The sequence below is a fragment of the Hemicordylus capensis genome, chromosome 6 (assembly GCF_027244095.1).
Source record: "Hemicordylus capensis ecotype Gifberg chromosome 6, rHemCap1.1.pri, whole genome shotgun sequence".
Classification (NCBI taxonomy): Eukaryota; Metazoa; Chordata; class Lepidosauria; order Squamata; family Cordylidae; genus Hemicordylus; species Hemicordylus capensis.
Window position 1 is genome coordinate 1,011,370 of NC_069662.1, and position 14,762 is coordinate 1,026,131.

Below are 14,762 nucleotides of genomic sequence, written 5' to 3' on the forward strand. Positions count from 1 at the left end.
TGCCGAGAAGGCAGAAGGTGGTGAGTGCAAGCAGATGCCCAAGACCTTCGAAGCCCCCCCCCCCCCGCCGCCACATACACACACTGCAGCAGTGAGTCTGTGCCCAGACAAGACTTGAACCCAGCACCCCCAGACCAAGCCCAACCCTTCCCTCAGGATCCACTCCCTCCTAAGCCCCTCTTGAAAACATTTAGATCTTGACCATTAACTTGGGAGGAGCCCATGGCTACCTAGGGGGCAAAGGGGGCTTCTCTGGAGGGGCAGACACCCCCGGCCCCCTGAACCAGAGCAGGAGGCGCAGAGCCCCCTCCGGCAACCCCCAGAGGCAGGCAGGGGGCCCTCCTGGCTAGGCGAACCCCGCCCTGCAGAGCCGGCCCAGAGAAGCAAGGTCTCCCCTTCTGAGAAGGTCTTTTATTTCCAAACAGCAGAGAGGCAAACGGTTCCCTTTTGAACAGCTGGGGCAGGAGGAGAGGGGATTCGGGGCCCCCAAGGCAGCGCAGGGCCAGGGCAGCAGGAGGGCCCTCTTCTTCCAGAGCAGGAATGGGGGGGGCTCCCTCTGCCCCCCACTGCCCTGAAAGCAGGGCGGAGGAGGGAGCGCTGACCATTTGGCTTGGAGGAGAGAGACCCTGTGGGTCTGAGGTGGGTGTGGGGGGTGGTGGGGAGGGGAGAACGCAGGCACTTGAGTCAGGTGGGGACAGCGCTGGGGAGGGGGAGACACCAAGGCAGGGCCACGGGTGTGAAACACGCGGCTTCGGAGCCAGGGTTGCGAGCAGCAAAGGTCGGGTTCCGAAAGAAAGCACAAGGAGCAGCATCTGGTCCTGGGACCATCCCTCCCACTTCTCCGAAACCCAAGCAGCATGCCCTGGCCCTGGGGGGGGGGGCAGCTGGACACAGACAGAACACTCCCCCCCCCCGTAGCCCACAGAGCAGAGTCCTCTTTGGTGTCTCTTGGGCGAGGCCTCCGTGGAGCCAGAGCACCCCGCCCTGCAGGAAAAGAAGGCCGCGATCCGAAAAGGCACTTGGCATAGCCACACCCCACGCTGTGATGGAGGGGGGGGGAGCAAAGAAGATTGGCTGGATCAAGACCCACGAGGCGGAGGCGGAGGCGGTGGCGATGGGGAGGGGGCTGCTCCACTTCTGGATCGGATCAGGACTCTGCAAGAGGAAGAGAGGGATCAGGGTTGGGTTCAAGCAACATGACATCCCTGGAGGAAGGACGGGGCTCTCTGGGCCGGCACTCGGCTGGGCCCAGTCGCTCCTCCTCTGGTCAAGCCCCCACTGAAGTGAGAGAGATGTGGGCACAGGACGCTGACACAGGCAAAGCGCTTTGTATGTGCTCAGAAGCCCAGCCAGGGTTAGCTCGGCTGGCGGGGGGGATGAGTGGGCAGGCACCGTGCCCCCACCCCAGACATGCAGTCCGTCCACCCCCCTGCACTCATGAGCTCGACAGAATTTCAGTGGAAATACATGCAGGAGGAGTGTAATATTATTGCTGGGCGGGACCTAGCAGGCCTGCCCAGAAATGCCCTTTGCCCCTTCCCCACCTGCCCTCAGATGTGTTCCTGGTGCCACCACCGACCCCAGCTCAGACGCAAAACCCAAACAGCCTCCTCACACCATGGAAAAAATGGCAGGAGTTCCGTTTCCCCAAAGAGCTGTGCAGTTCTGCAAAGCCCGGGCAGGCTCCCCCGACCAGGCCGGCCAGTTTATCTGCCCGGGCGACTCTCTCTCCCCCCCCAACTTTGAGCAGAAGATTCCAGACAAGCGCCTGCGCACCAAAACAGAGGATCCGCCCCAAGAAGAAGGGCTGCAGTCAAACCCCGCAAAGCAGCAGAGGCGAGGACAGTCCCTTCCAGAAGGAAGAGGCCCAAGAGCCCGCACTGCTGACGGCCTGGGCTGGACTCCTTGCCAGGAGGGCCTGGAACTGGCCATTATGGCTTGGGAACATCCCAGCGGGAAAGGTCAGACTGCGGCTGGGTCAGCTGAAACACACACACACACAGCCTGGCGGGTGGGGTGGGGGACAACCAGACACCCCCTTGTCCCAAACCCACATGGATGGAAACGGGTTTGAGGGTGGGTGCGAACTGGAGTTGGGGAGTGCCAGGAAGAGGCAGCTGCTGGCGCAGCAGAAGAGGCGAAGGGAGGGAGGAAGGGAGGTGGGTGGGTGGGTGAAGATCACACAGCAGCCGATGCATCGGAGAAGGCCGGGACCCCTCTTGTGTCGTGCCCCAGAGCAGCAACGGAGGAGAGCAAGGGAGGGAGAAGGAAACAGGAGGAGGAATCTGCCCTCCCCTGGGGACCTCAAGGCGGCCTCAGCTGTTGGAGAAATTGGGGTGTGTGCGCAAAAATGAGATAAATATAGAGAGGCATTTAACAGGGCAGGTGAGGATTTGGAGGGGGGGTCCAAGGCCATTCCTTGCTTAATCGCCCTCCTTTCATTCTTCAAGCGGGGCAGAGGATGCTGCAAGCCCCATGGGTGGCATTCACCTTTGCAGCCAAGAGCAGCCCCTTCTCATCCTCATTTTTACGGGTGGGGAAACCGAGGCCGAGGGAGGCTCCGGCACCCTTGCAGACAGGCTTGAGAAGATCCGCACTGGCTTCTTCTGGCAGCCTGCAGCTCCTCAGACCGAAAGGAAGAGCCAATTTTGGAGGCCGCAAGAAGAAATTGGGAGGGAGTCAGCAACAGGACCGGCGGGGGAGGCACTGACCAAGCCACTGGCCGGCTCACCAGTGGCAAGTGCTCCACCCCCACCCCCCGCCACATGCCCGCTGGCAAACAATGTTTATTTACTGGCACCCTCACCAATCTCCTCCCCAGAGATCTCCTTTCCAGGGCTCTTTTTGAAACAGCGGGAATCCCTTTTGAGCAGTTGGAGAGCGCCCCCCCCCCCCGGCCAAGGGCTCCATCACCCAGGGCAAAGGACAGAAGGCCCGCTCCTCTCCCAAGATCTCTGCCGGTGAGCCAGGGAGGGATCCGAGGGAAGAGAGGCAAGTGGCGGTGATCACAAGCCAGGTCTGGCCAGTCAGCCAAGTCTAACTTTGTGGATGCCTTCGGGGGGGGGGGAGTGATCATATCCCAAGCATTTGGGACCAAGGTGCGCCCCCACCCCGGGTACCATTTTCGCTCAAAGCATCGTGTGATCTCCAGGTCCCGGTGGGGGTGGGTGGGGGTGTTGCGCAAATGACACTTCCAGCTCCTGACCCAAAGCAACGTTGAGCCCTCTTGGTCCCACTGGCCACAGGAGCAGCAGTTCGGGCCCTCCGGAGACCAGGAGTCCTGCCTGCCGAGGGCTCTTCTGTGCCTCCCTGCTCAGCCCGCTGGGCTTGGAGGGAGCGGCCTCCCCTGCTGCGACCCCCACCCTCCGGCAACTGGTATTCACAGGTACACTGTCACTGAGCTGGAGGTTCCACTCAGAACTCTCCTCCTCCTCCTCCGCCACCACCACAAGCTTAGACTGCTTCAAAAGGGAGAAGAGACGCTGGAGGAGGAGCATCATCGCCATCGGCCATCATCGCGGTCACTGGCTCATCACCACCCTGCCTTAGACCTGGCCCGGAGGTTCTTTGGGGCCAGTCTTGTCTGCTCCGACTGGCTGCATCTCGATGCTGCCTGCCAGGGCCTGAGCCCCTCCTGCAGGCCAAGCAACGCCCCCACCCCCTGCACCCGGGAGCCACCCAGAGCTCTGCGGTTCCAAAAGCAAGCAGGAAGCAGGCTTGGGGGGGCCGAGGGCGGGCAGGGGCAGGGGCAGGGGCTGTCCCGGGCGCCCAAGCTGGCTTCTGTGCACGACACGGAGTCGGAAGGGGACGAGAAGGCCGCCTGCCCCGCCTCCTGCACCCAGGAGCAGGCCGCCCCCAGCCCCACTCCAGAGGCCCAAATACGCCCTGCCAAGAACACTGGGGCCGAGCCCAGAGCCCCGGCTGACACCAGCCTGTCTCTGCCAGGAGAAGCAGGTGAGGCCGGCGGGGCCTTTGTGAGGGGGAGGGCAGGTCAGGGAAGACAAATGTTTACCTGAGAGGCTGAGCTTTGCGGAGCAGGAGGCACCAGCACAGCCGCTCTCCCTGGCATTGAGGGACACACGGAGCTGCCGCAGACTGAGTCAGACCCCGGGTCCGTCTAGCTCAGCGTTGTCTGCCCAGACTGGCAGCAGCTTCTCCAAGGCTGCAGGCAGGAGTCTCTCTCAGCCCTTTCTTGGAGATACTGCCAGGGAGGGAACTTGGAACCTAGATGCTCTTCCCAGAGCGGACCCATTAGCCCGAGGGGAATCTCTTACTGGACTTGCATCACAGGCAGTCTCCCATTCAAATGCAAACCAGGATGGACCCTGCTTAGCAAAGGGGACCATTTATGCTGGCTGCCACAAAACCAGCTCCCCACCTGCCACTGGAACATGGGAGGGGGTGGGCAAAGCCCCCTCCTGAGGTTGCCACGTGCTCCCCTGGGCGGGCGGGCTCCTCCTGCCTCTGGCTGAGTGTCCAAACTGGTCTCTCTTCCAAGCGTGACTGGAAGGGGTGTGTGTGTGTGTGTGTGTGTGTGTGTGTGTGTGTGTGGCAGCTCCACCTGATGAACAGCCAGCCTGCAGGCAGTGTGGCTCTCTGGCAAGGTGGGAGGGAAAGAGGAAGGGGCAACCTGAGCCACCTCCTTTGGCAGCTGCTGCTTGCCAGGTCCTCTGGGATGGAAAGGAACACAGGAAGCTGCCGTCTACCGAGTCAGACCCTTGGCCCATCTAGCTCAGTATTGTCTTCCCAGACTGGCAGCGGCTTCTCCCAGGTTGCAGGCAGGAAACTCTCTCGCCCCTATCTGGAGATGCTGCCAGGGAGGGAACTGGGAACCTTCTGATGCTCTTCCCAGAGCGGCCCCATCCCCTGATGAGGGGAATATCTGGCAGTGCTGCTCACACATCAAGTCTCCCTTTCATATGCAACCAGGGTGGACCCTGCTGGCTAAGTCCTGCTGGCGACCCCAAGACCAGCTCTCCTCGCAAAAGATACACTGTGTGTGCTGCTCACAACTGGATCAGCCTCACCTGCTCCCTCGGAGTCTGCATGGCCCCCCCGGAGCTCCCCCGAGCGATGGAAGTCGATGCGGGCGTAGGGGTGCGGAGGGCCCCCTTGGGCAGGGCCGGCCAAGGGGCGCAGGGCAGGGGCCGGCTCCTTCGCCAGGTCCAGGTCAATGTAGTTCAGCCCCAGGTCCGCCTGGGCCTCGGGGGGCAGCAGCGCCCCATTCCTCTCCGCCTCGGGGAAGGTCTCCGCGCCGTGGCGCCTCCTCGCGTGGGGCTCTGCCCGCACCAGCGGGGCACCCGGCGCCACCTCCGCGTAGCAGCCGGGCGACTGGGCCGGGGCGGCTGGCAGGTCCAGCAGGCTGACGTCGTCGGCCCCTCCTCGGGAGTGGTGCTCGATGCTGACGTGGTCCCCGGGGCTCCGGGCTGCGGCCAGCACCTCCTGGCCCCCTCCGGGTGGGTCCACGAGCAGGCCAAGGGGCCGCCGCGCCGGGAGGCCCACCAGCTCCTCCAGGCTCTCGGAGCTGGTGGAAGAGGAGCAGGAGAGGCGCCCCGGGTGGAAGGGGCAGGGGAGCGCCCGGGGGGCGTGGCGCCCGTAGGAGCGGGGCAGGGAGCAGAAGGCCGCCCCGCCGGGCATGGCCTGCAGGGGGCTGTACTCCGGCGGGGTGCTGGAGGCCGAGCGGCTGATGGGGGACATGTTCATGTAGTCACTGCCCAGAGAGCGGCCTCCTCCGCGGGCCGGCACCCAGGGGCCGTGCCCGTCCGGGGAGCAGCCCTCGCTGGGGGACATCAGCATGTAGCCGCCGCTTTCGCGGGGCGGGGAGACACTGCCCGGGCTCATGGGGACATAGTCCCGCTCCTCCTCCGCGCTCATGGCGACGCCGGGCAGCATGGCCATGTAGCCAGGATCCGCCCCGCGGAGGTTCAGCCCCTCGGGGTAGCTGGCCCAGACCACGGCGGGCTGGAGCTTGGGTTGCCCGGCTCGGGGCAGGCCGGGCCCGTCCTTGTCCAGCGTCAGGGGAGGCAGAGAAGCTCGCTTGTGGGGCTCTGAGCCCAGCGCCCACTTGGCCAGGCAGTGGGCGTTGTCCGGGGAGGCCAGCTTGCCCATGGAGATGTAGTCCAGCTCTCCTCCAGCCCCCAGGAAACTCAGCGGGTCAGGAGTGCCGGGGGGCCGAGAGTCCCCCGGGCTGGAGCCCCCCTCGTCCGATGAGGGGGCGCTATAATCGCTCAAGGAGTCCGGCTTGCTGGCCCCCGCGGCCTTCTGCCCCGGGGGCCTGGGGCTCCAGCCCAAGCAGGGCGTCCCGTCTGGGTGGGGCCTCCAGGGGCAGGCCCCTTGGCTGGCTGGCGGGTTGCCGAGGGGCACGGAGATGGGGGTGGAGGAGGAGACCCCCAGGGCCTGGCTTCTGCCCCGCACCCGGAACTCCTCGCTCAGGGCCTTCATGGCCTCCAAGATGGTCTCGTGCATGTTCTGGGCCACCACCAGGTCCTCGACCTGCATCCACAGCTCCCCGGGGCCGGTCGCGGCCGAGCGCCCCACCTCCATGAAGAAGTAGTTCTCCGAGTGGCCGCAGCGCCGGACGCTGAGCAGCTGCAGGACGACAGCGGCCACGTCACAGTTCAGCTTCACGAAGTTGATGGTCTTCTCCGTCAGGCACAGGAGGTAGGTCCCCGCCAGGTTCCTGGTGTGCCCCAAACCTCTGGGCCGCAGGCTGACCTGCCAGACCTCCTTGAAGGCCAGGCCGGGCGCCACCGCCTCCCTGACGCCACCCGAGGAGGGCGCTTTCCCTAGAAGCAACAGGAGAGAGTCTCTTTACAGGCAAGAACCGTGGCGCCAGCCCTGCAGCTCCCCTCTCTAGGGAAGGCAGACCTGGCCAGTCACCATGCCGCGGCCACCCTTTAAAAGCATTTGGAAACGCCCACGGTCCCAAAATACAGCAGCAAGCGTCCTCACTGGGGGCCAGGGACACAGGAGCCCCATTTTGTTCCAGCTGCAAATTCTTTCCCAGGCTCAGCTCACTTGTCCAGCCCTTCATGGTTTGGGACGGGGATATTTCAAGGGCCCTCTCCCACAATACAAAGCTGCCCACCCTCTCCGTTCATCATCCCAGCCCCTGCTTCAGACGTGTGTGCATCTTGGAGAACACAGCCTTTTTGGCCACAGTCTTTAGCTTGTGGAACTCCCTGCCCCTTGAGTCTCATGTAGCCCCCTCACTGTGTTTTCATCATCGGGCTGAAAGGAGTTTTCGGGTCATCATTAGGCAATTTGGTTGCATTGACTGTCCTCCTGTTAAACCCGGTGCCTGCAATTCTTTCTCTTCTTTAAACGGAACTTTTAACTCAATTTATTGTGGGCAATGACCACAAACAAAAAGAAAACAAATATTCAAATACCATCACCTAAGCAATCTACAAATCTTTAAAGTAAAGTTGTGCCCTCGAGTTGGTGTCCCTTCCTGGCGAGCACAGAGCCCTGTGGTAGTCTTTGGTAGAAGAATACAGGAGGGGTTGACCATTGCCTCCTCCCGCACAGTATGAGAGGATGCCTTTCAGCATCTCCCTATATCACTGCTGCCTGACAGAGGTGTTTCCCATAGTCTGGAAACCATTCCTCCCCCCTGCCCCATAGTCTGGGAAACATGCCAGTGGGGATTCGAACCAGAAACCTCTTGCTCCCTAGACAAGTTACTTCCCCCCATGCCATTAGGTACAAAATACAGCAGTTGGTTAACAGTAACCTAAAATCTCTTTGAACTCAAAATGAGACAGAGACAAATCATTTCGGAGCTTGGCAGCCAAATCTTAGACACCTTGAAGGCAAGTTCAGCATCATGGCCTGCAAGCAAAAAATTGGTACTATGTTCTTCAGAACGGTGCAATTAGCAGATTTCACACTTCTTAATAAAATCAAGAAGTCCTATCAGTTCTAGGGCTCCAGTTACAGGGACATAGTCTTTGATTAAAAGAAACGGTTAGATAAACATTTAATGCAATTAAAGCACTATCAACTTTTAATCTGCTGATAGTTTTGTTTTATTGTAGATTTGCTTATTGTTCTAGGATTTCTCAAGTTGCAGCCTCTTTTGGAGGCTGAAAGTCAGGACACACATTCCTTGACAAAGAGTTGAGAAAACCAGGAAGGTTTTTTAAGGGCCAGGAAGGACCGTGTGGGGCGTCAGCTTCCTTGGGGCAGACGTGGCTTGGCCTGGCCAAGTTGCCAACTCCCATCATCACCTGCGACTTCCTGCTCTCAGCCTGAATGGCACAGGCAGGTTTTGCGGGGGGGGGGGGGAGGTGAAAGCTGACCCAGTTCCTCAGCAGGGGGCTGAAGCAAGCTTTTGGAGGGCAGGAGGCAGCGGTTAGCGGCAGGACCCCTCCCTGGGTGGGGGTGGAGCAGCTGGTTCTGTGGAGATCCCAGCCTAGAAATGTAACTGGGGGTGGGGGAGAAACCGGAGAGCTGGCAGTCCAGCTGGGGGCGACGGGAGCTTGTCCGGCAACATCTGGGGGCCAGAGCTTGGGAACCCCCAATTTAACCTGCAGCCCCAAAGGCTGAGTGCCCATCACCACGGACTGAGCAGAAGCCCCGCCAGCTGCCAAATCCAGCAGGCCCTCAGCAGCGCACAAGAGGAGAGGCGGCCCAGCCAGAAGACGGGGCCCGTTCTGGAATATGTTCGGGCGGCTCAAGCTCCGGCCAGGCCTCCCAGGGCCAAGGAACCCCCCGGGATGGGGCAGCAGCAGAGGCCTGCAAGAGCCCCCAGGGCAGGTGAGGGGCAGAGCCACGGTCAGGAGCGGCACCTGGGCCTGCACCAAGGGGGAGCCGGCCCAGGCCAGAAGCTGCATCTTGGCTCTTCCTCCTCGGCCCGGCGCCGAGATGCAGCTGCTTCTGGGGTGGGGAGCGGCTGGGCTTGGCAGGGAGGCCGGCCCGGCTCAGCCTCCCAGAGGATGCTCCTTTTGCCTGGAGACGGGATCCTGGCAGCCAGGTGATGAAAGCAGCCCTGGCTGGTGATTCGTGGGGGGGGGGTGTGCGTGGGTGTGTGGCAACAGTGGGGTGAAAAGGTTCTAAGGCACATGGTGGCAGTGACGGGTAAACAAGCCCCAAAGAGCTCAGCAGCACCCAGGCAACAGGTCCACGTCACCTGCAGAGGGTGGTGGGGGGGAGAAAGAGGTGGACGGTTGCCACGGAGACTCAGGTGGGATAATTCGGGAGCGGAGCACAAGTGTTGAAGGTGAGCCGTTCCGGGAACAGAAACCCAGTGCAGAGATGGCGGGGGGGGAGCCAACCCAGGAATCCGGGCCCCGGTTCAGGCGTCAGTTCTGCAAAGCTCTTGTGCCCGGGCAAGAGGCCTTTCCCTTCCTCGGCAGACCCTCCTTGGGCCCCTCTGGAGGGCCCAGCTCCCCCCACTGCCAGGGCCCCCCTGGGTCTCCTGCCCCACCTGTCAGGCGGGACCCCCGGAGCAAGAACAGGCTGTGCCAGGCACCAATTCCAGCTGCGGCCACTTGCAGGCAGGCAGGGGGCAGGGGAGAAGGGCCAGCGAGAAGTGGTCCTGGGGGGCGCTGGGGGGCAGAGGGGCCCTGCACGCCTAGAGCTCCTCCAGCAAGGAAGCCACCAGGACGCCGCTGGGCTCTGCTCCAGGCCAGCCTCTGCCCGGCCCCATCTGGAGCAAAGTTCAGCCACGCGCTCCTTCCTCCTCCTCCTCCTCCTCCTCCTCCGCAGACCAGGCCTGGCACCCCCACCAACACCCCCACCTCCTGACCCAGCTCCACAGTCTGGCCTGGAGGCAGCGGCAGCTTCTCCCCCCCCACCCCTCCAGCTCTGCAAGCCCCTCCCTGTTGGGCTGCGGGGAACCCAAAGGTCCAGGGAGGAACCTTTGCTCCCTCCACCCTCCCCACTCCAGCCCAGAGGCAGCCTCCATCAGCCCCACACCCAGGGATGCAACCTGGAGGGAGGGAGGGAGGGAGGGAGGTCATCGCAAGGGCCAGGCGAGGGGGGGGGGTTCCTCTGGGGCACCCCCCCACACCCCGCTGGAGCTTCAGCTCCACACCCCACATCGCGACAGTCACCCCCAGCCCAACTTCCTCGGGAAGGGAAGCCCCCTCCACCCCCCCCCAGCCCCAGGGACTGATCCTCCCACCTTGGGCCAAAGCCATCCTGGGCAGGGCGGACGGATCCTCCTCCCTCCTCCTCACTAAGGAGAGGCAGCCAGCAGCCAAGTGAGCAGACTGTGCGTATTTGCTGGGGGGTGGAGGGGGGGGACAGAGAGGGCGCTCTGTGGGAAGGGGGGGGGCAGCCGGAGGGTGCTCTTCTCTCCGGAAGACACTCCAGGGCAGCCCAGGCGTCCGCAGGAACCACCACGGAGAGAGCCAGCCTGGTGCAGCGGTTAGAGTGCCGGACTAGGACCAGGGAGACCCGAGTTCAAATCCCCCTTCAGCCATGAGACTTGCTGAGTGACTCTGGGCCAGTCACTTCTCTCTCAGCCTAACCTACTTCACAGGGTTGTTGTGAGGAGGAACTTAAGTATGTAGTACACCGCTCTGGGCTCCTTGGCGGAAGAGTGGGATATAAAATGCAAAATAAAATAAAATAAAATAAAGGTTCAAGGAGGGCTCCCCAGATGCTGTTAGACTACAGCCCCCACCATCCCTAGCCAGGGCCAAAGGCCGCTGTGTCTGGGGATGGTGGGAGTTGTAGTCCAGCAATGTCCGGGGAAGCCAGGCTGGGAACCCTGGGAAGAGCCAGGCAGAACGGCTGCGGTGGGAGGCCGGCTCCTCCCTGGGAGGGCAAAATGTGCCGGATGCGCTGTCCAGAAGGGCCTGTCCCAGGCAGGCAGCGTGCCCGAGCAGGGCCTCCCCCACGGAGCTGCAGAAAGGGCACCCACCCGCCCCTCCCATTCTGCCAGCCAGCACCGGCTTGCTCTCTGACCTCCCAGCCTGGGCCAGCGTCTCTCACTCCCTCCCTGCCTCGGTTTCCCCCGCTGCAAAATGTGAGCAGCACAGGGGTGGCTCAGGCCTCCTTGGGCACGTGGCTAGACAAATACAGGGCACTGGGCACTGGCCACACTGTACCACCAGCAGGCCCACCTTGGATCAGACAAGGAGCCCAAACCCCTCTCGCCCGCCTCCCTTTTTGGACAGGAAAGCAGAAGAGTGGGTTCTCAGGTCCCGTCTCCCACCCTGCGGAGTTTCCCCCATTCCATGCTGGGAGGGGAAATACCCCTGGACCTGGTCACTGGTGGCGGACTTCTGAAGGAGCAGCCCTCCAGCCATGGTGACAGGAACGGATTCGAAAGTTCACTGCCTGGCTTGAAGACATGAAGCAGCTGCCCTGTACAGAGTCAGGCCCTTGTTCCTTCTAGTTCAGTACTGTCTACTCTGACTGGCAGCATCTCTCCCGAGTTTCAGAAGGGGACTTTCTTCCCAGCCCTTCCTGGAGATGCTGCCAGCTACTGAAGCCAAGATCTTCTGAATGCAAAACAGCGGCCTTCCCGCTGAGGGGGCCCCACCTCCCTTGGGGGGCATAAAGCGCTGCTGTTATGCCTCCAAACCAGCCACTGAGGAAGGTTGCCTTGCCCTGTCTCAGGGTATTTATCAGGACCTCAGATCTGGCTTGTTGGTCCAGGGCAGGGCTAAGGCGGTCCTCTAGGTGTTATGTCAGTAAATTGTGGCTGGGCGTGATGGGGCACATTACGCGGAGAAGACCCAGCTCCCTTGAGAAGTCCGTAATGCTGGGGAAAGGGGAAGGCAAGAGAAGAAGAGGACGGCCAGCAGCAAGGCGGATGGACTCGATGGTGACAGCCATGAATGCACCACGGAGAGACCTTCAAGGCCAAGTGGGAGACAGATCAGCCTGGAGAGAATCTCTCCATGTGGTCGCTCAGAGTCGACATCCACATTACACCACTGCTAACTGGGCCAAGAGGCACCTTTTTAACGTGGTGATTCTGTTTATTGAGCAGGGGGAGAGCAACTGGCCCTCTCCACCCCCAGCACGGCATCCCTCCAGTGGCTGTTGCTGGGGTCTATCCTCTTTTTAGATTGTGAGCCTTTTGGGGACAGGGATCCATCTTATTTATTTATTATTTCTCTATGTAAACTGATTTGGACACTTTTGTTAAAGAGCAGTATATAAATATTTGTTGTTGTTGATGGCACTCAATCAAACATGATGGGAGCTGCAGTTCAACGACATCCGGAGGGCCACATTTGCCCAGCCCTGGTCTAGGGTATGATCTCTGCATAGGGCGTGCAAGTGTTCTGGGTTCATATTCTGCACCAGCCCTACCTGGGGGATAGGGAAGGGCCATAGCTCACTGGCAGAGCATCTGCTTTAGACATCCAGTCCCCATCACCAACAACGAAAGCTCTCCCAAGAAGCAAGCACTGCAGCAGAGCCACTGCCAGCCTGAGCAGACAGCACTAAGCTGGATGGACCAGTGCTCGGCTCAGTAGGCAGCAGCTGCCTATGTTCATGTATCTACCAGGGGACAGAGCCCTCCCTGTCCCCTCTTTGCCCCACTCGCCTCCCCCACCCCTCAACTCACCCTTGCAATGCAGCTCCACCATGGCTGCGTACCACAGCTGCTGCTGCTCTCCGTTCTCCGCGGCCACACCGAAGGTGCCCTCGCGCCCGTACAAGACAATCAGGTGCCTGTGCCGGGCGTCCGCACGCTTGTTGATGTTGAGCGCGCTGGCCAAGGGGAAGGTCTTCTTGGGGCGGGCGCCCAGGCCGTCTGCACGGAACTTCTTCTCGTTCTCATAGTACTCGAGGCGGGCCGGCCCCCGCTCGCTGGCACAGCGCAGCACAAAGTAGCGGCGGTGCTGGGACTTCTGCTTGCGCAGGTAGCCGCTCAAGCGGACGTCCGGGAAAGCAGGGTCCATCCCGGGGTCCATCGTGACCTCTCCCCCCCCCACCCACGGAGGCTGGACTCTGGGACCAGCGAGGGAGAGGCGAGGGGCCCTCTGCAGCACTGCTGGTTATGCCCGGGTGCCAAGACCCTCCTGCACCCAGCCAGCGCCCTCCTCCTGAGGCAGGAAGGGCTTCTCTGGAGGTGCCAATGGCATCAACTCTCGTTAAGGTGGGGGAAGTCTGAGCAGGTCAGCACCCCACTTGGCAGCTGCCGCTTCTCCAGCAGGCTTCGGGAAAGGCCTCCCTCTTGGGAAGGGCAGAACACGCATTGGCGCAGCACAAGAGTCGCAAGGTCTCTGGATCAATCCGGGAGGGGGGATTTCGAGAACCCCCCAGCCCCAGCGGGCAAGGCAGTCACTTGATAGGGCTTGTTGTCGATTCGGGGGGAAGTTACCTTCTCAGCGGCAGCGCCAGTGTCCACCCGGGAGGGCCCCGCACCAGCGACCCTCCGCGGACTGCTGCAGGAAAGAGCGCGGAGACTTTGGGCTCCCGAGTGTTGCCAAGTTCTGCCCCGTTGCAGGAGCAGCAGCCGCAGCGGCAGAAGGCGGCGGCGGCGGCGGCTCCCGCTGGGGAACTTCTGAAGGCGGCGGCGGCGGCCCAGCGAGGCGGCCCACCAGCAGGCAGAGCCCGCTCTGGCCCGGGAAAGCGGCGGCCCCCCGATCGCGCCGCCTCTGCGCTATTATGCCTGTCATTCCCTGCCCGCAGCAGACCTCTCGCCCTCCGGGAGTCTGACCTCCCAGCCAGGGGCGAAAGGTCTCCGGGGCCTGCGCAGTTCCTCTCCGGCTGGCCCAGAGCTGCCTTCGGGGCGGGCTGCTGCTGCTGCGGCGGCACCGGCTTCTCTCCGGGGGCCCGAGCGCTTGACGTCCTCCCGGGAGCAACGTCTCGCCGCCGCCGCCGCCAAGTCGCTCCAAGCGCAAGCGGCTTGCAGTGCAGAGCTCCAGCCGGGGGAGCGAGCGAGAGAGGGCGGCCCCCCCGAGCGGGAGAGAGCGAGAGTGCCGCGTGTGCAGCAGCAGCAGCAGCCGCCCCGTGGTCTGCAGCCAGCCAGGCCCTGCTTGTGGGCTGGAGCTGCTCGCGGCCGGCTGACGAGCCCCCTTCTTCTCGTGCACACGACTCCGGCGGGCAATGAAAAACACACGCGGGCGGGGAGAGGACAGAGGCAGGAGGGGCCGGGAGAGCCAGCGGGGCTCCAGCGGTTCCCAGCGGCTGCTCCGTCCGCGCACCCGGCGGGCGGCCGCCCCCCCCCCAGCCCGCGTGCCCCTCCCCTTCGCACCTCCTGCGCGCGGCGGCTGCTGCTTTTTGCGCAGAGGCGTTGCTTTACTCTAGAGAGCGGCTCCTCCTCGGCCACCCGCGGGCTGCTCCGGGAGGACGAGGCTGCCGCAGCGCCAGGGCCGGAGGGGCCCCGCCACGCCAAGCCTCTCGCCGCCTGCCCCCCGCCCCCCCTCACGCGCAGCTGGGATTAAAGGCGCCCCCGGTGTCAGGGGCTGCCCGCCGGCACCACCACCAGCCACGTCGGCAGCGCCGCGTCGGCCCACCAGGAGAGCGCCCCGGGGCAGCAGCCGGCGGCTGAACACGCTCGACGCGGCGCACTTTGGCCCAAGCCAGCGGCCGGCCACCGCCTGCCCGTCGGGAGGGCTGCAGGCAGGCGGGGCAATGCCCGGCGGCCGCCGCCTGCTCTCCTCGGAAAGAGTCGCTGCTGCCGCCGCCCGCTGCCCCTTCTGGGCTGCTCCGCAGAGGCAGGGAAGGAAGGCAGCCCCGCGCGCAGGCAGCGTCGGGACGGAGGCGGCTGGCGCATCCCCGCCACGGGCAAGAAAGGCTGCCTCGCGATGCGCCCCCACCACGTGGCCGGCGGGAAGGAGCCGCGG

General features: G+C 63.1%; 1 protein-coding gene across 1 annotated transcript; it reads right to left on the minus strand.

Annotated features, from left to right (window-relative positions):
- Window positions 1-396: 396 nt before the first annotated feature.
- LOC128329046 (insulin receptor substrate 1-like) lies at window positions 397-14,315 on the minus strand. The gene is made up of 3 exons (XM_053259484.1): window positions 12,536-14,315; window positions 5,028-6,785; window positions 397-1,155 (listed from the first exon to the last, which is right to left on the minus strand). Exons 1-3 carry the CDS (start codon window positions 12,882-12,884, stop codon window positions 1,148-1,150), a joined length of 2,115 nt encoding a protein of 704 aa, XP_053115459.1. The 5' UTR covers window positions 12,885-14,315; the 3' UTR covers window positions 397-1,147.
- Window positions 14,316-14,762: the final 447 nt, after the last annotated feature.